Source organism: Cupressus sempervirens, chromosome 8 (genome assembly GCF_028749045.1).
Source record: "Cupressus sempervirens isolate cs-2001-9-10 chromosome 8, ASM2874904v1, whole genome shotgun sequence".
In the NCBI taxonomy this organism is placed as follows: domain Eukaryota; kingdom Viridiplantae; phylum Streptophyta; class Pinopsida; order Cupressales; family Cupressaceae; genus Cupressus; species Cupressus sempervirens.
The window spans coordinates 433,198,562-433,224,205 of NC_143125.1; the positions used below are offsets into that span (position 1 = coordinate 433,198,562).

Here is a 25,644-nt window from a genome sequence, read left to right on the forward strand (position 1 = left end):
TTTTGTTAAATAGACCACAACCCTTAAATGTGATCCATATTTTATATGCATGTCAATCAGAGTTTCTATAATTATAATATTTATTGAAAATCCACACACCTAAGTTGATCTAATGAATAACTACAATCTACTCCAAAGATTTTTCATAATCATAGGCTATGAAGATATAGACATTTTCTTGAAGATTTCTAAAGATTTTCAACAAACCATTCATACCTACTTGTCTTGTGCATATACTACAGTCAATTTTGATAAAATTTACATGCTTTGTTTAAGCTCCCATTCTTATAATTATATTTGCATCTTTTTTCACAAGTAGTTACAATGTTCTTGAAATAGGTCTGATATATAAAGATAACATATAAGTTAATATTTTAGGTTAGAAGTGCTCAAAATTTGAGCATTTCTAGCTAAATAGGCTTTAAGTTTTCACTTTTTTTTTGGAGCATTTGTAACCAAATGGTTATGAATGCTCACTTTTTGAGCATGTCTAATCGAAAGATCATAAATGTAAACTTTTTGAGCGTGTGAGCATGGTAATAGAAGAGGATATTTTGAATAAATTTATGATTATTTTCATATCGATCTATTTTAATGAGAAATAATTAAAATCATTTTTGATAAATTATTGCAATTTTTTGTCATTAAAATCATTAATGAAAATGAGACACATATTAAATAACATGTGACAAAGATCACAAATGGAGGCTTCAACTATGACCACATGTACACTGTAGAGACTCTAAAAAACCAAACCTTGAATTTAATACAAAATTTTAAAACTTGAGTATATATGCACATAAGCATGACATACACCTTTATGATTAGACAAGAGATTTTTCTTGATACAAATGGAAATATGTATTTTTTCAAGAAGTATCAAAATGTTCTACCATGTCTTCCAAATGACACTTTCTTTATATTATTAACATATTTTAAATGACTTCATAGCTATTTTAAAAAGATTTATCATTCTATATTCTAATATAAACACTCAAAACTAATATCTTGTAAATAAATTGATTAAATATCTATTTTAATTATGATTTAAAATAGCTATTACAAGGAAGGATATCTTTGTTAATTAAATAATTAATGCTTTTTTTCTCCATTTACTTATATAAGCAATCAAAACTAATATCTTGTAAATAAATTTATTAAATATCTATTTTAATTATGATTTAAAATACCTCTTATGACGGAAGGATATCTTGGTTAATTAAATAATTAATGCATTTTTTTCTCCTCTTATTTATTTATTTCCACCCTTATTCCCGTTTCTATTTCATTTTCTTTCTCCTGCATCCATAAGTAGCCTACGAATTTTCTGAAGACATGTAAATTGATTGTAACGCAATTTTTGACTCTGAGCAGGTTGGAACCTTGAATACATTTTCCTATTCATTCAAGCAGCTGGCAAAGGTCGCTATGGAAAAAAGAACCGCTTTTGGTGTTGTGCTTGCAATGTTGTGTATTTTGGCTGTTCTCCTGATTACTGATGCGGGGAAGACACACACGGATTTTGTGTCGACGACGATCTCCAATAACAAAATTGCCATCTTCTCCAAATCGTATTGCCCGTAAGTTTCTTCTCTTTCTTTTCTATTCGAATCTGCAAGCCCATTTCAAGTATTCGATCAAACCTAGCAATAGGTCATGGTAACAGAAACTACATGAATAATCTTGTGGAAATGTACATCATTAAATGTTTTCCGAACCATACTGAAACGAGATAACTATATGCGTATTTGTAGTTAGTTTTGATAACTACGGAGCTGAATAGTGCTATCTTCCTGCATTTCGTTCCCCTTAATAATCATTTGACTTGATCCAAATATCTGAGAACACAATGGCTACAGTTTTGTTGTCCAATAAATTGTAGCGAGGAATGGACATTGGAAACATGTGGGGGCAACACTGCAGAACGCTCTTGACTTTTGTGGTTTCTTTCTTTAATTAGGGTGTGAAATTCATCTGAAAGTAGTCTAGTGATTTTGAGTCGGTAGTTAAGGTCCTGTCAGAGTACATTAGCAATTTAGCCGCATTACATATGCCTTTTGGTTCATCGTGTTTCGCATTTTAATGTAACTGAAAACTGAGCTAAATCTCTTGCGACGCTATCGGATACACCAGTTCTGTGGTTTGGAGAGCAGAAATTCATGATTTGGCATGTTTATATGGCAGTCTATGACAGTGTTAAGAAATTGTTGGAAAAACAATGTGATTCATTACGTGCAGTGTCCTGCTAATTCAAGGAAAGGTTAATGCTCTGTTGGTCATTTTAGGACATGACCATGCCAATGATGAAAGATTTGCTCATGTTCTGCCTCCCATTCCAGATTTGAATTCTGTCGTTGGGCAGAATGTTGGTGGGGATGCGGTTCCAGATAATGCGAGTACTACCTATTCCCCGGTTCATGATGCTGAGTGTGGAGAGAATGCGCCAGAGGAAAGACATGGGGTAGTTGATGCAAATCCAGTAGCAATGGAAGAATAGTTGGTTTTGTTGCTAGACTTTGCAATGAACGGGTACTTCTCGTAACATGTCCATCAGTTGTTAATTGAGTTGATTCATATTTCGTATTTAAGATTTTCAGTTTCTATCTCCCTGATTTCCCCCCGGTTGGTTCCCGAAGTGTTGGAACGATTTGTCCTACCCCTCGCTATAGGGTGATGTCGCGCATCGGTACTGCCCTAGACAGCCTCTAGTATGTGCTTCCAATTCAACATCTCACTTTCGCACATATATCCAACATTCATTTTGAACAATCTGTGACCCTTCCACTTAGGAAATATAACCCCCACCTTGGGAAGCAATAGGTCTAGGGTGGTGCATGTAGGGGGCCCCTACTATTCTATGGCTAGTGGTGGGAGGATGTGCCGTTCGGGTTGGGAGGGAACTAAACTATAGTTCTGGGTGAACAACACTAGTTTAGTTGAAACTTGACTCACATCACTAATGTGCGTTCAGGGGGAGGTTGCATGGGAGGGTTTATTTCAGTGCTGGCCTAGCCACAAGCATTCCTTGCGACAGTTCTTCATCATCACTCTGGACTCCCCAACTATAGCTGAGGAGAGTGTCTTAAACAAGAAGTTGGCAAGAGGGGCTAGATTGAGATCCAAATTCATATCCATAGTCCTCAACCTTCTCTCATTGTAGTTGGATGGGGGCAAGTGAGGTGACCAGAATCGTTGGGATCAATAACAAGAGGTTGGGTGTGGAGGGTCAAATGGATCTCTCATCAGGGTATTTTTGGGCAAATTAACCAATTAGTCAAGATTTCAACTGCCGATTTGTGCATATCGAACAACCAATTTGTGCATATTGATGCAGAGTTTGATTTGTCGCATCTGAGACATCGATTCCATCATCTCAATTACGAAAGGTTGAGGACTTGCCCCCACCCCCATGTAGAGATGGGATTTGAACCTGTGACTTGAAGGTTATGAGCCTAGTTGGGGTCTAGTTTTGTTTCATGCTAAATTAATCAACGTTTGGGAATAGAGCTTTTGATTATATTCGATATTTTGAATGATGGCTGCTAGTTCACAAGCCATTTTGTTTCCATCTGTTTAGCACATGAACGGTCGTAGGTATATGTAGCATCCCGTTTTCCTGGGTCTTAATTAACAACTAACATACTCGAGATAATATAGTTATTACTTCATTTCATAGGAAGACAATTATATCAGTCATGTTCATGTGAAGAGGGTTTGACAGTTAAAGATAGTTAAACATAATTTCTTAACTAAGAACTTAAAACACCATCAATGAATTTACTATAGAAATTAAAAACCACATACCTTGGAATTTGAACCCAAAAACATTGGAAGGTTGCTTCATGGTATTGATTAGGGCATCGATTATCATTGGATCATTTAGGGCATTAGATACCACTGAATCAATTAGGGCTTCAGATACCATTATATCCAATTAGGGCTTCAGATACCATTGTATCATTTCTTTCCATCCAATTGCTTAACTGTGGCAATAACTCAAGCTTAGAAAATATGCTCATTCATGAAAACAGTCCATAAATCTATCTCTCACATCTAGGTGTAAAAATAACTGCACAATAATATAACTCAATCAATCTTACCTTCTTGCATATATATCATAAAGTGTTAATACCTATTTCGACAATCAATTTAATGTATATCTTATCTTTGTCTGTTGTACGTCTGACAACTTGGCGAGAGGTGAAACATTGTCAAGGGCTTAACCACCCAACCTCGGACCATAACGTTATCCCCACACAATCTCTAATAAGAAAGGCTTGCCCTACCCGGAATAGACAGGGATCATCTAGTCATCCTATGAGCATCTTGGTATTAACCGCAACTCTCGACTTCACTGTAGGAGATACATTAAACAGGATCTTGCATGAGCCATTAAATGTTTCCTTTTAAATACATTAAATCTTGTTATGTCATAACTGATATTGATTCATATTATTGTAGATTCCTTTCTCTCACTTGATCACCCATTCCCTTGGCTACACAGCCGGGTGAGTCCCAGGTGTTTGGAATTCTCAGAACAACCTGCTCTTTTGGTTGATTCCCAACTGTTTCATAATTTACATATATTCCAACATATCGCAATTTGTGATTACATGATTATGTTCTATCAGAATTGGTTGTTTAATTCTAATATCCAGTGATTGAAAAAAAATTTATGGATCCATACTATGGATACTTGGCTTTCACTTGCCAAGAACGAGGTTAAATTTTAAAAAAAGGTCAATCTGTAAATTCAAAACAAAATATCATCACGTTAAATGCTGAGAATTGCTGCTAAGAAATTTGATGTTATTGTACTTTTATTTCAGGTTTATTGCATTGGAAAACTCTCCCATGAGAGATACAATTCAACTCCTTTTATGATAAATCAGGAAACTATGAAGTAGGAAGAAGGTTCATTAATCGTATCATAGATTATTCAACAAGCTTATAACGTAATCATGGGTAAGAAAGATAAGCCTGAGCCTAGCTGGCTGCTATAGAAATAAATAAACATAATGGAATGATAATCCCATGACCTGTTAGGAATTCGGAGTTGCTTGAGAATTTTCCAATTGAATGGATTCAATTCTCCTCCATTCGCCTAAAGATGTCACCACAGTGAATAGGAACTTCATCCCCAGCAAGTATACCTGTACGACAGTTTGCTTTATCAAATCTTTACAAACATTATTGCAGGAAGTCATCACAAATAAAACTTGAAATCGATGTGCTGAAGGCTGAAGTATCGATTGGCAAGGTTGTAAATCACTGCAGGTAGGAAGTCGAGTATATGGAAAAGATTTAAATGATGGCTCCCTCTCTCGAATCAGAATAACACCTGGGGGTCACAATAAAACCAAGACTTGGCAATACAAATGGAAGGTCGTCCATCAAGAAATACTAAATGTCAGACGCCATGTAAAAATATAAATCTCGGATGTCTGAAAATATATAAATCGGGTGTCAGGAAACGATAGAAGTTGGATATGAGAGTTTCTTGCATCTTCTAATCTCCATCCGACTCAAGATATAAAAAGGTCTTAAAAAGACTCTTTGGCTTCCGTCAGTTTCAAAAGATTATAACCGATTCAAAATTATAAATATAAAATCGAGTAAAACAAAGAAAATTTAAATGGTTGGTAGATAAAATTGGAAGATCATAAGACAATTCGAATTGCCAAATATTAAATTGATTTATCATGCAAAGTGTCAATCGATTAAAAGAAATAATATTAAAATGGAAAGAATAGAATTGGAAGATTATAGTTCGAATATTATAATAATTCAAATGTTATTATAATTCAAATATTATTATGATCTTATATTTATATATGTACATGCAAACATCACTTAATATTAAATTATTAAAATATAATGGTGCCAAATCATTTTTATATCTATATGCACGTATATAGACATATAATATGATGAAAGATTATTTAACTTCTTTTGAGGTACGTTTTATAATTCAATTATTTGGATTAAATTATTTATTAAATAACTCATGCGGGTCCCACAGATGTATTCTATTTTCGAGTTGCTAGGTCCTCAACCCATCTGCCCAGTGATGGTGATGCTCCTGTGCCTAATTCTTTTCTGACAATGCTTCCACCCCTTCGATGTATTTCCTGCAAGGAGATTCTTCGTAATTAAATCCTATTATCATTACAAGTTATAAATAATCATAACGGCTAATTGCCCATTCAATTTCATGTATTCGTGATAAATAATTATAACGACTAACCATCTTATCATTTCACAGGATTATAACCAATTTAACTGTCAACTGACTTCATGTGAACCTCAACGGCTATATTTTAAATTAGGTCAAAAATTGGGATGTAACAGTATATATAATTTCTAGTATTTCAGTTTAGCATATCAGTATATTTTGGTCAAAACTGGATTGTAATGAAGAATCATGGCTGCAGAGAGCCAAGACTTGTATGGAACATCTACTTCTATAATATTAATATATATTTAGGCTTTTAACCTTTTGCTGAAAAACAAAAAGAATAAGAGAATCTGCCAATTGATGGAAATTTGGAATTCAGCTACTGCTCACTGGCTACTCATGCTCGTGTCTAGAAAGAAGTTTTCTTTCTGAGATGGTTATGGCCCCTGACATGTGTAATTTAGAATTTGGAAGTGATTAGAAATTCGTAAAGGGTGGTGTGAAAGATGGAACTCATAATGTTCAAAAGCATGAGAAGATGGATATTGTCTTTTCTTTTTTCTTAATTTTTTGTTTTCTTGAATGAAATAGCCTTAGTTTGGTGAGAGCCAGCAATTCTTTTAACTTTTAAGAGTACTTGATCCTAGTTCTTATTAATGATTTTGATTGCAAAACAATGCTATAAACAATTTACCACATTTGAGACGAACTCAATATTATTTTCCATAGTCCATTTGTGTCATTTTACTCAAATTTCTATAGTCTTCTATAAATGGCTAGAAGTGAACATCCTTTTTTGACAATTGTCTTATTCATTAAGATACATTCGAGAAAACTTATCTTGCAGCTCATTCTTCATTCCAAATTAGGTCAGAACAGGGAACTCACAGATGATTCTTTCACAATCAGGCATCTACAAGGTGTGATGGATAATTTGGTTTTCTAAACACCTTCAGCATGACTAATTTATAAAATCTTGAGTTGGCCTCACAATTTTTTCATCTGCAAAGTGATACTTAAATATATCTTCTTTATGAAGCTATCAATAGGTCCACAAAGTCTCCCTTTCAAAATCAGGATTAGTTGTAGACACAATCAGTGTTACCAGCCTTGGACTTGGCTTAGACTCTATCAGGCCCAAATTTGGCTTAGACTCGGTCTTGGCGGCCAGACTCGGCAAGGACTGAACAAGGACTTGGCAAATTAAAAAACCCTTGAAATTCAAAGATTTTTAAGGATTTTAAGTTTTTTTCATGCATCATTAAGCCAACTAACATCAAATACACAATAATTGAGATAAATAGAAGCTACTTTGTACACATATACAACTTTTCATAGATTACATAAGTATAAATGCGAATATTTGAAAGAAATTACATGAAGTTAAAGTGAATAACATAATAGGAATTTGAAATATAGTGTAACTATCAAATGTCTACAATATCTCAATATCCATGGAATATGCAATCCATGGAATCAAATGTTCAAAACATATATCAAAAGAAAGGCTCATAGTAGCCTATGTCTTCCTATGAGTACACCTAAGATAGGTCATGGAAGCCTCTAGAGCCATCCTCTCTCCCTGTGTCTAAGGTTGAACCTCAGTGACATGATCCTTCTCCTCATCCTCATCCTCATCCTCATCCTCATCCTCATAATCCTCATCATCAGAGTCAGATCCATCACTCTTGGCCTCAGGGTCTTGCACTGGGTCTCCTTGTGCTCTAGCCTCCTCCACTACCATCGCCACTGCCTCTGCCTTTCAATCAAATTGATCAACCCACTCCAAGTCGTCCTCATTTAAGACAAGATCATCGACCTTTGCGTTCCACTCTGCTTGTATATCAACCTTCTCTAATATAATTTGTTTGTGGCGGAAGCGAAGGTTGTAGTGAATAAAAACAGGATCATTTAACTTTTTTGCTGTCAACCTATTGTGCCTCTTTGAGTCTATGTGCTCGAACATACTCCAATTGCATTCGCATCCTGAAGCACTAAATGGCTGGCTCAAGATACAAACTACAATCCTCTATAGATTTGACACCTTACTGCCAAACATCTCCCACCATACATCTAAAGCAAGAAAATTTTAAATCAGTTATATAAATTTGACTTTATCAATCTAGATTCTAGATTCTAAAGTGGTAATAAAATAGAATTTAGAATTTGGAATCATATATTTTTTCCAGGCATCAGTTTTGCCCGATTTTTCTTACATAAGTCTCGTGAAAATAGGTCTCCTAGTTTTTTCTTATACATCTCTATCTCATGGACTATAACTATTTCAACAGTTGCATTAGGTGACATTCTCTCTATAACATCATGGAGACCACTCAACACCTCTTCATCAGCCTTAAAATTTGGGCTGAATTGGTATGCTGGATTAAGAAAGTGGGCAGTTGCATGTATGGGCCTATGAAGTAGATTGTGCCATTGCTTATCAATGACATCCCATATGGGACCATATTTTTCATGATTCCCTACATAAAAAGCTCGAATGACCTCTTTTGCACTATCCATGCCCTCATAAATGTAACCCATTGAGGGCTTCTCTCCATTAGCAATCCATAGGATGACAATAAGAGGCTCTATTGAGCTGCAATCATTGTGAAAAACAAAACATTAAGTTTTAAGTTTTCCATTTAAAAATGAACAATGTGAATGTCAATAAACATAAACAAGTGTTTAAAACTTTAACAAAACTAGTGAAATGAAATGGAAATGAGCACACAAAGGAAAATTATCTCCACAATCTCTTTGGCGGGTTTCCAAAAGCCACTCTCATCAAAAACCTGATTAACCACCTCAACTCCTGCATTGAGCTTTGAATATGATGAATTTGTCCACTCCTCACATACAAACATACCTTTCAAACCAGCCTTTGCGTTAAGAAAAGATTTCAACGTGAGAAAATTTGTTGCAAATCTAGTGACCACTGGACTTGACAACTCTTGATTCTTTGTGTATCGCCTCATAAGGTTGAGGACCCAGGCATGATTATATATGAACTTGCAAATTTTCCTTGCTTTCTTACAGATTTTTTTATCCAAGGAATTTTATCTAGATCCTCCAACATGAGGTCAAGGCAATGGGCAACACAAGGGGTCCAAACCAAGTGGCGGTGCCTCTCTATAAGAAGTTTACCAGAAACAACATAATTTGCTTCATTATCTGTCACAATTTGCCTACATTTTTCTCTCCCACCTCCTTCAACACTTCCTCCATTACCTCACAAAGATACTCAACATTTTTGGTCTTCCCTGAGGCATCAACTGATTTCAAAAACACCGTGGAACCTAAGAAAAAATAAATAAATTTAGTACAATCACAATTATTAATCAATTTACTACTAAATTATTATATTCCAACTTTCTAAGTATAATATTGAATTACCTGATGAGGAGACAAGAAAATTCAGCAGTGTTCTATTTCTTGTATTAGTCCAACCATTGGTCATGATGGTGCAACCCTTTGTGACCCATACTTTATGCTGCTCCTCAATTTCAACTTTTACATCAGCAATGCGATGGGCCAAAATAGGACCTTTTAGCTCCTCATCATTAGGGGCTTTGAACCCCGGACCACAAACAGTAACAACATCTATGACAATTTGCCAATAAGGAGACCTAAAAGTCAAAACAAATTAAATAAACAATGTAAGTATACTTATTATGCAAGCAAGGGAAGACATACAAATTAAAAATTAAAATTATAAGTACCTTGCTACATTAAATGGAAGGTTGTTGTAGAAGAAGAAATCTCCAAGTGCCAACTTTGCTTGCTTATGCTTCTCCTTATTCAAAGCCATGCTCTCAAGTGATGGTTGTGCACCTGCAATTGTGTGTGGAACAAAGATGGAATCAAGTAAGGATCTTTGCTTATGCACCTGAGGCCCAATGCTCACAGTTTGAGATGCAGTAGTAGAAAAAGGTGGAATTGGAGGGTGACCAGGTCTATGATAACTTGAAGAGCCCTCTACGCTTCTAGTTTCAGCTAATTGTGCCATCTCTTCTTGCTGCTTTTTTTTAAAAATTCTTTCTTCTCTAAAGATTCCTCTAAGAGAGCTTGCATATCACAGATAACATCTTGAGATACCTCCTTGCATTTTTTGATATCACGCTTTCGTATATGTGCAAGGTAATATTTCAATCTTTTAATGCCTCCCCCATTATATGTTATCATACAATGCCAACATGTCACAACTCCTTTCTTATGCCTAGGAATAGCATGTTTCCAAGCCCTATCCCTTGGTACTACACTAGGGTCAGTATCAGGGTAAGTTTTAAGCCTAGTTCCAGTACCCTCAGGTTGAGACATGATGTTGCTGCTGCTACAATATACCATAAAAACAAAAAAAACATTTAGAAATTAGAATATAGAAAATCCAATTTTCAAACACTAAGGCTGCTTACTTTTCAAGTTTTTCATCACCATAAAATGGAACAAATCTAAAGAGTCCAAACACATGCAAATATAAAAAGATTTATGAATGCAATTTTTTCTTGCAAAATAATAAGAAAAAAAAAAACTATCTTACCTCTTCAGATTTGCTCTAGAAATGGAAATGTAACCCAAGTTTGAAGAAGCCTCCTCCAATTGCTTCTTTGAACTCCTCTCAGTGCTTATATGTAAGCTACAAAGTGGCACAAACAATCAGCAACCGATAGATGAGAGCCAACCGATTTGTTAATTTATCTCCCAAAACCCCAATACTCTTCCCTCAACTCTTCTTTCTCTATTCTTTGTATTTGCAAGTGATAGAATCACCTTTTTAGGTCTAACTCATGCTTTAGAATGTTTGCATACAAAAAAAAAAAATTTTTTTGGTCCCTTTCGGACGCTGACTGCCAGCCGAGTTTGCTTGACGGACTCGGCAAGTCAGCCTTGACTCGGCCGATTTTGGCTTGCTTCGGGACTCGCCGAGTCTGGCAAGGACTGAGTCCTGTAAATATAAAAGTCTAAGGATTAAATTGTTTTAGATGACATGAATAATTTACAGCAAAAAATTGTACATGTAATTGATTGGAGTCTTGTTGTTAACTCAGAAACATAAATTGTTAGGTGTTATGGGAAATATTTAGATCCTAATATAGTAATATACAATCAAATTACATAGATATTTGCAAAGAGGTAGCTTTAAGACATAAAGCACATGCTTTTAGAACTAATCTCCCTTCAATTTTATTGGGCATTGTTTGTAAGTCATATGTCTGGTCTTGGTAGCCTTCTCAACGAATGTCTTCACTAGTTCTTCTTGTTTAGTTACGGGCAGCTGTATCTTTCTGATTTTTGATTCTTTGGGTTCATCTCCTGAACGATATTGATACAGGTCCACTATATTCTATTGAAATAATCTTAACTCCTTCCCTAATTCAACCTGATAGATATTATCCTCAAATTTCCTTAAAATCTTGTGTAGTCCGATATTTTATTTGTGCAAATATATCGTATTCTCCAAGGAAACCTTTTCTTATATAAATTGCCATGACAAAAATCCCCAGCTTTAAATTGTTTCATCTCTAGATTGATCCACATTTTCTATACCCCCATATTGCTTTGCTCTAGATGCCTTTAACCATCTTATGTGCCTCGTGATCTGCATGTTCTTGTGTGTTACTACTATTTTGTACTTCAATCAGAAAATATTCCATATTCATAATTCTTTAGATTTTCTGCCACAAACTACCAGTTGTAAGTTGAATGTGCTGCTTCTATTTCATGATAATAAGCAACTTCTGCCTGAGTTATTGCACTGTCTAATTTTTTTGGTTTCTCTTGCACTAATCATTTCTATAGATTGTCAAGTGACTTGCAGCTGTTTCTGTAAAGCAATTTTGTAATTATATCAAATATAATTCCTGTGCAAGCAAAAAGCGAAATTTGCATGTCAGACATTGTTAAGAAATCAAGAAAAGGATAAAGAATGAAATAGGAAATTGGATCAAGTTGACTTGCAATGGTAGCAAAATCCTTTCATTTTTCATAGGAACAGGGAAAGTCATTTAAAAAGCTTAAAAGCCACTTTGCGTAAGTTCAAGGTTGCTAGGAGCTTGGTACTGCCACACTGCTACAGGTAAGTGAGTGCAGTACTGGTACATTAAAGGATATGGGTACTTGGAGATGCCATATGCATATATACATACATATAAGTAATCAATCATATATACAATCTGGTAAAAAATTAAAAGTGATATCCAAATAATTAAGTTTAAATTTTAAAGTCAAAACTTTTTAAGTTTACAAGTTTAAATTTTTAACATGAATCTAAACTTAAACTTGAAATACAATTTAGATTTTACATGGCAAAAGCTTCATAATTTATTAACTAAAATTTTAAAACTTGACTGAAATTTATACCATGTTATAAATTTTCAACTTAACACTAAAGAGGACAATGAAAAAATGAAAATTGAATCTGGAAGTCTACCTCTATAGCTGTTGCTTTTATGAGATTTCTTTGCTGCTTGCTGTCTACCATGGCATTTGATATTTGTGTTTGTCATCATTTCTACTCTCAAAATAAGAATGAAATTGTAATCCTTTTTGCCCAAAATAGGCATAAAGTAGTAATTATCCATCTCTTCTAATAGTCATGTTTTTAGGTTCTTTTTCCCATTTTGTGATTTTTGTAAAGAGAAGTGTGTCAATACATGAACGGGACATCTTCTGTCATGAGAGACAACTCTATACCCTTCTCTGGTACTAGAGAGCATCACATGCCTAGAGTAGCATCTCGTGGGGCTGGAGATGCATATTCCTGCAACTACATATAAGCTACTTTGCAAACTTTTACAACTCAAAACTTTACCACCTATTGTTGAACCTAAATTAAGTCCCTATACTATGATAATCTACTAAATAGGAAAAAAGTAGAAGACTAATATAAATATTCATAGATGCTAGCCTTCAGTATAGTTTGAGGCTATAAGAAGAGTTGTTTATAGGACGAGGGTCCCATAAGGTGTTAAATAAGAGTTATGGAGACTAAAATATCACTAGGTGGTAACAAAGGGCTATTGGTGACAAACAATGTAGATGATAGAAGTAAAGTAAATAGCAACACCATACTACCTAAAGGCTAATACATGAACAACAAACACTCACTACAAATGAAATTGAGGTTATGATCTTACCCTTGGCTTGTGACTTCTTGTGAGAGATGGTTGTAGAAGGGAAATCAAGACAAATAGATGGCTTAACTAAACCATATTCAGTATCATTCTAAAATTTAGTATATAATGGCCCATTAGTCTTTAGAATAGATTTTAGGAATATTGTTTAGCCTTTTTGTTGTCTTTCTTATCCTTTTTGGTTTATCAATTGTGGCTCTTATCCTTTATGGATAAGACTTTTGCAACTCTTATTTAAGGCGAGTTTTGCTTCTTTTTTTTGGTAGGTAAATAGCTGCTAGGGGAGCACCTATTGTATTAAGTTTTAAAAAACGTAGTACATTGTTGATAAATAGGCATGAAAGCCTTTATAACTTCCCATAGTCTTGATACATACCAGACCTTAGGCCAGTCGCCTGACACAACAGTGACTTCACTACCTCACCCTTCACCAACATATAAGGTGGTGTCTTTATTATCCCATAATTTCACCTAACATACTGCCAGACTAACTACATTAGCCTTTACAAGGCAGCCTAGACCACAATCTTCATGAATGGTAAACTTGGTAGCATTCAATGGGGCTGAACCAACATCATCCCCAACGTCGTGGTTATGTCGGCTCCAATTTCTTCTTCCTCTTCATCACTGGTGGCAAGGCTTTTGATCCTCATTTACTGCTGCAACCAATCATCACCTTTGTTCTTCATGATACCTGTAAGCTTTTTTAGGAATACAATGTTCCTGGAGATGATTGGCGTTCTCCCTTTGAAGGACATTGGCTCTATGGCAGGGAGTAGAGGCAACTTCTTCACTGTTATCCCATGATGTGTAACCTGTGTAGTAGACTTGTGGGCAGGGAATGTGTCTATCATTCTTAGTGTTTGCTAATTCATTCTCAATTTCACTAAGTAGTGCTTCTTGAAGAGTATTTGGCACAACAACAATGCCCCGTCCTTGAATTCCCTGACGTCAAGAATGATGGACAGGATCATTGCCATTAGGCCCAGTCAATTCATTTCCCAAAATAGTTTCCGCAGTATGGATCGTCAAACAATGGCTAGTGTGAGAATCATCTTGAGCCACTTCTCAATGACTTTCCCAAAAAATACCATTTGATGCTTCGTAGAAATTAGTTGAATCAGAGTCTTCATTTTCACCCTTGAATGCCAGATAATTTTAGAGCCAACAAAGTGAATTCTCCTCCACAATCGAGGGCAATAAATATGCATCTTAACTTAGTCATCATGACAGCATAATCTCCCTTCCCAAAGCCATCTCACCACTACTCACATTTATCTAGATCCATCATGTCATAGCTCTCAAATTTGTAGAGTAGCCAGGGTATTTAGTGGGAATTAAGCACTTAACGCATTTTTGAGAATTGACGATGGCTCCATGATAATGGTTTAGCAAGTTGGCCATTGTGCCTAACAACATGTCCACCTCCCTTCTTCGCATCACTCCTAGTGTTAAATGTGTTGCATTCCTCTAAGACATGTGATTGTGAGCCTTTATGTATGCAGCATTCGTCACCACTTGTAGTTATTATGAACTGACAACAGCCCAAGTGCCAGTCACCACCCAATGCCAATGCCATCATTTGTCCCTCTTATTTGCAGGAGTGTTGACGCTAGGTCAGCTAGGAGGTTTGTTGACTGCCCTTTTGGCACTCTCATCAAGAAGGGTTCTTCCTTCATGATACATATGTGTTAGTTTGAATTCTATGAATCTATTAATGAGGGCCTTAATTGGCCTCGACTATTGAGTCAGTTTCCAATTAGGAGCAGAGTTTCGTTGCATTGCATTTATTGTGATTAAGGAATCTCCCTCAAGATGCATCTGATTCACATTCAACTCGAGGTCATGTTTTAGGCCAATGAGGGCTGTCCTAAATTCTGCAATATATTCATTGTATGACCCATAGATTTCAATTTTTAGGCCAAAATTCTGCCAGTGTGATCGTGTGCTATTCATTCGGGTCTACTAGGACTATGATTCCCCTTAGAGGCCCTGTCGCAATTCACTTTAATCTACCCTTGCTTAGGATCTTGCCACATTATTCCAATTCAGGGATCAAGAGGAAGATCATCCTTCCTAACCCCATTAACAGGGGGAGTTTTGCTTCTATTTTTGTATTGGAATCTTGTTAATCGTTCTCCGTGTTATATTTTTTATAATACGGTTTGAAAGCCCAAGTTTAGCTTTGGAATTTGAGGACGTGTGGTGTTCTACAAACTGCTTCCAGCAGCCACAACTTGCACACCTGTGACATAGAATGTGCCAAAGGAGAGTCACATAGAATAATATGGTACTTTATGGATTTGTTAAGTACAAGTTGAAGAGTTTGTATGCAAAAATCACACAGGGTTTTCTGTCCAAAATCATGACTTCTTTTTTTGTTGAAAATCATGGGTTATTTTTGATTGAAAGTCACAATTGTTATTTTTGAAGTTTGCAGTATTTTTTACGTGAAAATATGCTAATTTCTACTAGAAAAATTGTAACCATATTTTCATCTGCAAATTGTGTTACAAATTTTGCTCCATCTCTGCAAAAATTGCAGTGACATTCTAAAACTGTGGCTAAGGCATTTATTTGGAAATTTTATGATGAGATTTTCATTTAATCATGAGTTTTGGCATGTTACAGACCTAATTTTTGGCAATTTATTATAAAAATGTGGGGTTCACTACACATTTTCTGCTTTTTAGTGCCCAGGATTTGATTGAGAAAAATCTAATTGTTTTTTTCTATATTTTATTAGCAAGAAAATTCAGATCTTGTAAAACTAGGGCTCTTTAATTTTCTATAAATACCCCTTGGTGGGAGGGAAGACATCATGTTGAAAGGCAACAAACACTTCGCTGCTAAGAATTACAACACATGATCATGATCTTCAAGTACAAATTCCTCTATAATATCATCCTTGATACTAACACTCCACCAGAGGTTTGGGTAAAGAGGAGCTCATGTTTGATGAGCGTGATCTAGAAGTCGTCATGTTGATAAAGTTATCAAGGATTGATGAAATGCTTTCAGAGATTCAAACATGAAAAGCCTTTGCAGAAACTTGGAAGTACCTATAAAATTTGCACAAGCTGTCAGATAAAGGTAGGGCCTTCTCCCTAAAAAAAAGTCTTTTCTGAATCATGATGGATGAGAAAATGTCTTTTCAGTAGAATTGATGAAGATCAAAGACATCCAGTATCCATTGTGAGCCATAGGCCACAAGATAGAAGAGGAAGATATGGTGGACATAACACTGAAAAGCTTAGTAGGGTTCTGAGATATTGCCCTGGAATATTATTTCTAGATTTTACCCCAGAAATTCAAACTGATAACTTGTATTCAATTATTTTCAATTTATCCAGCACATTATACAGGAAAATATAAAAATATCCATCTGAAATAGAGATTTATGAAAACTACATTTAAATCTCTTTTGTAAAACAAAAGATCTAATTGTAGTCATATGAGTTACAGTCAGATTGGATAACCAGAAGTATGAATTTGAAGTACAAGTGAGACACCTGAGTGATATCTTGAACAGACAATGTGTTTCCATCCATTTCCTCCAAGCTTGAGGGTTCACGGTTTTAAATTTGTCAGGTTCTGCCAATGATAGAAATTCTAATTTTTGAATATGTTGTTAATCTTGGAACGAGCATAGCTCTTCCTTTATTGAAGGAGAGTATTGAGGAATAATAAAAACAAGTAAGGTATTATGGCTTTAAAGGATGCTTTCAGACATGAAAATGTCTTAAGTAGGACCTTCACCCTTGTTTTGTGAGGACCTTCACCCTTGTTTTGTGACAATCAAGGGTACTAAGGCTTGCCAAGATTTGATCTTCCACTATTGCACCAAACATGTGGAGCTTCCTTGTCATTTCATCAGACAACATGTACAAGGCGGATCGGTTGTAGTATTGTCTTTCTGAGGATTAAGCTGCAAACGTTCATGCCAAGTTTTTGAGTCTTGAAAAGTTTGTAAAATTCTGGGATAGATTTGGTGTAGTTAGTAGATTGACCATTAAGGGAGAGTATTGAGGCATATTGTTTAATCTAGTATATAATGATTAATGAGTCTCTAGGATAGAGTTAGGAATGTTCTCTATTCTTTTAGTTCTTATCCTTTTGCTTTATTAGTTGTTTTTTTCCTTAATAGATAAAGCTTTTACAATTCTTGTTTAAGGAGAGTTTCCCTCCTTTGTTTAATATCAAATATCTTGTTAATCATTCTCTATTTTATATTTTTTCATAATAGAATATAGTGGGGATTCCAAAGGCTTAGTATACTTCGGTAGTCTGTCTTTACTTTTCAATCTTCAAGACCTTTGCATAGATTTGTCTTCTGTAATACAAGCTCTTGTAACCTTAAATACTCTTCTCTTGAAAGGAAGATGTATATGCAAGAGAATTGATGTCATCTTTAAAATAATCAAAAGGGGGATCTCGTGTATATGAATCTAAAACCTAAAGTCTATGTTTGAGTTGATGACTTTAGCTGTCCAAGGACATCAACTAAAAATTGCTACTATACAATGCCTTTGGTTGGGCCAAAGACATTGATCACTGACAAACCTCAATGAGAAAGCAAGCTAGAGGAAAAATCAATGGACAAGGTGGCAAATTTGTTGACATAAAGGTGATATGATGATGACAATTGATGACACATCTCTCACAAAGTATTGAAAATGGTCTTGCATCAATTTTGGCATGTGTGAACATGTGCTTTAGGAGGTTAATGTGTTGAGATCTAAAAGCAAAAAGTTGTATACATATGCCCCTTCAAAGCTTATAACTCATGACAGACTGTAACGAGTTATGGTGCTTTATGAAATACATATGTTCCACTAATAAGAAGTGATTGCGACAAAATTAATTAATGGGATCTGAGATAATTGTAAGACCAACTTATCATCTTTGATTTTTGGTGCTAGCTTATGTCTAGTGAAAAGGTGTGAGGATGGGTCTTTTAGGCATGCATTTTTTGACAAAAAGAAACCATTAATACCAATAATATTCCTTGGTGTTGTTTGGATTGTTCCACATGGTAGGACGGATAGACTTGCTCCAATGTAGAACAAGACGTGCCATGAGCAATGTGCAGGTTGAGGATAGGGTACAATATTTGGGCCTAATAGAGATAGTGTATATGTAGGTTTTGTTTCGAAGTTTTGGATGAGTGTTTAGGTTAGTTTTTTGGAAAAACTCTAGTAAGAAAATTTGCATGATAGAATTTACTTGATAGACGACAAAAAAACAGGTAATGGGGTGCATATGTGATAAGTGATATTTAGTCATTGGCAAGTTTGAGCAATATATGTGATGAGATGGAGAGAGTGTTTGTCCCTCTGCCCTTAGTCATAGGGTTCATTAAACTTCCTATATGAAGTTCAAAATTTGGCAAAATCTAAAAAACTTGCTCAAGTTCGCTGTAATGTTCATACGGAAGAAGGTTCAGGCATTTTTTAGTAAACAATATTCAGAAATTTTCATGGAGGACAAAGGGTTGAGCGGATACGAACTCCATTGGCCTTGCCATCCACTCTGGTTGTCCTTGAAATAGTTGACCTTGCTCTTTTGTCCGTCATGAGAATGCATGAACAACAAATGGGATGAATTGATTGTGACGAAGTCAGGAATGGAAGGAATGAATAGTGTGATGCCCCCTCAAAAAAAATTATTGTTTAAAATATAAAACTTGACATGTTTATTATTTATATTCTTAATAATTTTTTTTTTTTTGAAATATATCTATATTATAGTATTTGAAATTTTATTAGAATATATTCAAATTTAATAATATTATTTTATTTTTAATAGCTTCTATATTATGGTATTTTAAATGTTATTAGAATATATTCAAATTTAATAATATTACATTATTTTTATTAACTTTTAATAAGTGTAAAATATTTATATTAGTTTTAAACTTGATATGCAAGAAATATACATAATTAAAGCACTGTACTTTTTGAAACTGTGAGGCTATCTCATGTAGGAATATTAATCTTATTTAGTCTGAAATTCTAAACAAAGTTTTCAAAATTTGAAAGAATGTCAGTAATGAAAGCTTTGTATTTTATAAAACTGTTGTGATTGAGTGTGTGGCTTCTAGCTTTAGAGATGGAATAATTATTATGCAACATACTTAGAAAACCATAAAGAAAAAGCATAAAGAAAGATTAATATCCATTCACAACTAGGAATAGCTTGCTTTCATAAATATTACAATTGAAAAGTATAATTGATTTATTTCACACTTGGAACTTGAAAATGCAGTTGCATTTGACTGTGTTTGGAGTCTGGACTATAATAAGCAAAACTAAACCTACACTAACAAATAAGCTAGTTAAATGAATAATCAAATGCGATAGGGCCAAATTTGTAATTAGTTTAGATATAGTTGACACTAAATTACATTTGCCAGATAGAGAAAAACTCAGCAACTTTAATTTTGTTTGACAGACAATTTGTTGGATTGAAATGAAAAAATGCAAAATTTTCCTAAATAGTAATGAAGTTACGAATTGTGATGTTAGCTTTTACCAGCCAAAGTCTGACACATGATAGTTATGCTTTGCTTTAACTAATTAGAGTATTAGACTAATTTGATGCTTGACAAAGTGAAAAATGGCCCTCATGCTTCTCCTATGACTTGGCGGCAGGTACTGTGCACGTGCAAAGAATGTTTTCAAGGAGTTGAATGTGACACCTTATGTTGTGGAACTTGATCTCAGAGGTCTTTCTTCTTATTTCACACTTTTTATTGAGAATTAAAAATTTTATATTGAAAGAGACATTTTATGTTGCTTGCTTCAAATGATTTTTCATAGTATAGTATATTCCTTGTTGATTCAATTTTTCAATTTATGTATTTTTTGCATTTTACATCAATATCTATTCTGTTATTGAATGAAATTAACTCGTTTTTTGTATGGTTGTTTTTCCTGTTTATGATGTGGTGCACTTTTTATAAACTTTGGTGTCTGTTGTTTGTATGCTGGCCACACATTTCTTGCATAATTAAAGAAAAATCTGTTCTTATATGATAAATTTCTTTTGATGGATGAATCATGAAAATAGTAAACAACCAGATATTAAGATCATAGCATGAGAAATTACTCTTGTTTCTAACAATTTCAAGAACAATGTCCTTGTAGTCATTTTTAATTCTACTATAGGCCTTGATTACTAAAATGTTTTAAGTTTTAACCAATATTAGTATTATTATACAAGGCTCAGCAAGGCAATGAATCTGAGAAAGTTTTTCTACAGCATATGATGTAGCCAGAGTTACGGTCCTTCTCAGTGTCTGCAAAATTGCTTACAATTACATGGTTGAAAACTGAAAAAAAAAACATTTTTTTCGCCTAAGTTTTTGGTTCCATTAGGATCCTGGTTTGGGTTGGTTAACTGTGTCGTAGGTAGAAACTGTGTTTGCCGACTGGATTGTCGTCAGTGTTTCTGTAGCCAATGGAGTGATTGTCGGCGGTGTTTCTGTAGTTGACGGGCTAATTGTTGTCAGTGTTTCTGTATTCTGTAGCCGACGGGCAAATAGTTTGTAGTGGACATAATGTTTGTGGCCGACGAACTCCTTCGGGAAGGTTCGGCAGATAGTATTTATATCCCGTCTGGGATCATTGTAATTCATCATGAATCATCTTCCATCATTCATCTTATGAAGCATTATGTAATATCTGGCATATGCGAATATAATTCTGCTATTCTGTTCCATTGTCTGTATGCGTTCATTTATTTTACCCATACGGTAAACATTTGGTGCCGTTGCCGACTGGATTGTTGTCAGTGTTTCTGTAGCCGACGGAGTGATTGTTGGCGGTGTTTCTGTAGCCGACGGGCTAATTGTCGTCGGTGTTTCTGTATTTTGTAGCCGACGGGTAAATAGTTTGTAGCGGACATAATGTTTGTGGTCGACGGATTCCTTCGGGAAGGTTCGGCGGATAGTATTTATATCCCGTCTGAGATCATTGTAATTCATCATGAATCATCTTCTATCATTCATCTTATGAAGCATAATGTAATATCTGGCATATGCGAATATAATTCTGCTATTCTGTTCCATTGTCTATATCCTTGGACATGTTCTCACGGACACAATCGTTGACAGAGGGTCCGACGTAAATGTATTGCCGGAAGAAACCTGGAGGAAACTTGGACAGCCGACATTGTGGCCTCCGAGATTTCAGTTGCTGACCGTCGATCAACATGGCATTAAACCGCTGGGTATTCTCATGGCACAGCCGGTAACCATTGGCACTCAGCCGTTCCTGATGGATTTCGTGGTGATTTCGTTAAAGAGGAAAGGGTACGATGCCATCCTGGGCTGCGGATGGCTTATCGAAGCAAGAGCTTGACACGACTGGAAGAAGAACACCTTATCACTGGAAAGCAAAGGCCGCCGCTTTGTCATTGATTTGCATACCCAAATGGTAGGGGAAGAGGCCTTGTCATTAGATTCCGATTGAGAAGAGGATGAAGGTAGACAACGGACGGAACCGAATCAGGAGGGCGTCCTTCGATTGGACGGGGGATGAACGGATGACGACTTGGATTCCGTCAACGGTCTCTACCACTGGCAAATGGAGGACTATGAATTATTTCACAGCTGTAATGTTCTGTCGATTGAGAACGAATATTTGAAGGAGTTTACTGAAGTAAAGGAGGGGGAGGCACCGTTGGATGTTACACCTGCCCATGCATTCAGTGAAGGGGAGACAATTAAGTATAATGGAGCTACGCTGCAAACAATGAATTTGGAGGACGAGGCAGAGCCAAAGAACGTACTAGTCGGAGATAATTGGGATCTAGTACTCAAGGCCGTGGCATTCAAGATATTTCTGGAATACAAGGATGTGTTTGCATGGACATACAAGGACCTCAAGGGAGTACCGCCGGAATTATGTGTGCACCGCATACCGTTGATGGAAGGAGCCATACTTGTACGAAAGCGACCGTACAGGATGAATAAGAACTATGCGGCACGAGTTACGGAGGAAATCAACCGGATGCTGGAAGCTGGCATTATCTTCAAGGTACAGACCAGCGAATGGGTGTCGTCGATAGTCATCTCATTGAAGAAGGATACTACTCAGATCCGAATATGCGTCGATTTCAGATGCCTGAATGTAGTGACAATCAAGGATCCTTTTCCGATTCCATTCACAGATAGCATTCTGGAGGAGGTCGCGGGACATGAAATTTACTCCTTTACGGACAGGTTCTTTGGATACAATCAGATTTCTATAGCTGACGAGGATAAGTTGAAGACAACGTTTTTCGTTGAAGATGGGGTCTACGCGTACAACCGGATGCCATTCGGGTTGTGTAAAATGCCGACCACATTCCAGCGGATTATACTACATCTCTTCGACAGGATGTTCGTGGGAAACTTCAAAGCCTTCCTGGATGACTGGTCAATATTTAGCACGAAGGACACAGGAAGGGACAGTAAGGAAGTGATGACAACAGACCCAATGTTGTTGGCACTCACATCCGGACGGCATCCGGCGGTCGTCGAGATGGGGATTTTGGGAAACGTTCTGAAAGACACAATTGTCGATGGAGGGTCCGGTGTGAATGTGTTGTGGGAGGATACTTGGAAGAAGTTGGGAAAGCCGACGCTGTGGCCACCAACATTCTAGTTGCTCACGGCGGACCAACACGGGATCAAACCGTTAGGAACCTTGAGGGCGCAACCGGTAACCATTGGTACGCAACCATTTTTATTGAATTTTGTGGTCATTCCATTGAAAAGAAAAGGATATGATGCTATTCTCGGACGGACTTGGTTGGTGCAAGCAAAAGTAAAACATGATTGGAAACGAAATACCCTATCAATGGAGCGCGGAGGCAAAAGATTCATAATTGACCTGCACACACAAATGGTAGGTGAGGAGGCAGCATCGTCAGACTCAGAAGGTGAAGGCAACAGTGACGACGAAAGTAATGACGATGAAGGAAGAAGGAGAATGGAATCGAACGACGAAGGAGTATTGACACTAGAAGGAGGATCAAATGATGACGACCTAGACTTGGTGAATGGCCTTTACCATTGGCAAATAGAAGACTACGAACTCTTTCTGAGTTGTAATATGCTAAGGGTCGATGAAGGTGAGAAAAAGGAGGAAAATGAGTGTTCGGAGGAATATAGAGAAGCAGATGACGCAAAGGAGGTTACAGATGAAGAAGGGAAGGACTTACAATACAGACTCAAAAAAAAGAAAAATTCCATCGTTCGGTACACGGTGAACGGACCGCACAAGAAGAAAAGAATGCATCGCACCATAAAATTGGTTGAAGGGTGCCGACAGTAAGGAAATAAACTAGATATGTGACGGCCGCAGGCACAGTTGGCAACGGAGGTGACACAAAACAGACGTAAGGCTTGGCATGACAAACATCTCAAATTCAACAGGTTTCAGCCAGGGCAGTTGGTACTCAAGTACAACGATCGGAATGAAAGAAAACAGGAAAGGTTTAAGGCAAGATGGGTTGGACCATATCAGATTCGGGAGGTTGGTGACAATCGAGTGGTAAAGTTGGGGACGTTGGACGGGCAAGAGGTACCTCACGTAGTCAACGGATCCTATCGTGCCAGGAAGATGCTGTCGCCGTCACCGTTGCAGAATGGTCAGATGATTCCCTCGTCGTTGTCGTTGCAAAATGGCGATGCCTGGAGGCAAAATTGAGGTACCTCTGTATTTTTATTTTAGAAAAAAAAAAAAATTGGAAAAAAATTTTATAAAAAAAAAAAGAAAAAAAGAAAAAAAAATTGAAAAAAAGAAAAAAGTATGTAGGCCGTGGGAGAATGTTCCGTGGGCAACTCTCCGCAGGAGATGGCCCGCGAGCACATCTCCGCGGGAGGTTGCCCCGCGGCCAATTCTCCTGTCCGTGGAAGCAGTTCGCGGAGCTGTTAAAAACCAAAAAAAAAAAAAAAATAGCGACTCTCCCGGATGGGATTGATTGTGTTAGAGGAGCTACAGTTTGGCGAGATGGGATATTTGTTATGGGGTCCCCGCGGTGTTGGACATGCGGAGTCCATATTCCCGTGGAGCAGCTGATCATTTCCGTGGAGTTCTGGGCAATACAATCAATGCCATCGATTCACATCTTCGTACTTGGGACGGCCGTGTTCATACTCGTAGCAGAGAATTTTAACAGACTTTAGAATAGTGATTGAGGGTTTGGAAGGGTGGAGACTTTCTGTTGTGGGAAGCTTGAAGGACGACGACTCCAGATTTTGAGCTTGAGGTGTGAGAAGTTGCGCGCCTGTGTGAGCTGATGTAATTGGAAAGGTAGACTTGAGAAGCTTCCGATTTTTGGCTGGGATTTGCTAGTTGCAGGGGTTGTGATACCTGAGGTGGTGTTCTTTTCTTCTGCCGAGAAGGGGGAGCGCACCTGGGGTGCTGCCCCAGGACCCCGCGGAGGTGCTGCCCCCTGGACCCCCAGTCGTTGCGGATTTCAGTCGTGAAGTCTGACCAGTTAAGAAGACTTGAAGTTGGTGCAGGCATGGACTTTCTGTGTACCAGAGGCACTGGGAGGAGGTGTTGGCTGGGAGGCTGTTTTGGTGGATGTGTAGAGAGCTCGGGAGGAGCTAATCATTCAGTTGGAGGTAGTGCAGCGACACTTGGCTCAGGGTACCGAGGAATTGAAAACATAGAAAGCAGCACAGGTGGCTATCAAGGTCAGGTTCATTGAGGAGGTAGAGTGTTGTGTTAGCAGAGGCTACAGGCACAGGACGAAGTGACAGTGATGTGTCAGAAGTAGATTTATCTTGTTGTAATTAGTCCGTTAATGTATGTTGTTTGTTAAATTATCTTAGATATTTTGTAATTGTCGTCCAGAGACGACTTTTTCTTTTGGGGGGGGATGATGTCGTAGGTAGAAATTGTGTCTGCCGATTGGATTGTGGTCAGTGCTTCTGTAGCCGACGGAGTGATTGTCGGCGGTGTTTCTGTAGCCGACGGGCTAATTGTCGTCGGTGTTTATGTATTCTGTAGCCGACGGGTAAATAGTTTGTAGCGGACATAATGTTTGTGGCCGACGGACTCCTTCGGGAAGGTTCGGCAGATAGTATTTATATTCCTTCTGGGATCATTGTAATTCATCATGAATCATCTTCTATCATTCATCTTATGAAGCATAATGTAATATTTGACATATGTGAATATAATTCTGCTATTCTGTTCCATTGTCTGTATGCGTTCATTTATTTTACCCGTATGGTAAACAAACTGCAAAACAAAGTCAAGGAGTTTTACCAAGTACATGAGAGTGGAGAGAACCTATTGACTATGTACTTGGATCAATCAAATTTGAATCATAATG

General features: G+C 36.8%; 1 protein-coding gene across 1 annotated transcript in view; it reads left to right on the top strand.

Annotated features, from left to right (window-relative positions):
* The first annotated feature begins 1,251 nt into the window (after positions 1-1,251).
* The window catches only part of LOC149543089 (Glutaredoxin family protein), a 51,348-nt gene continuing 26,955 nt past the window's right edge, over positions 1,252-25,644 (top strand). The window contains exons 1-2 of the mRNA XM_089797998.1: positions 1,252-1,580; positions 19,962-20,035. Coding sequence (XP_089654124.1) covers positions 1,429-1,580; positions 19,962-20,035 — 226 coding nt within the window. The 5' untranslated portion in view covers positions 1,252-1,428. The remainder of the gene's footprint in view (positions 1,581-19,961; positions 20,036-25,644) is intronic.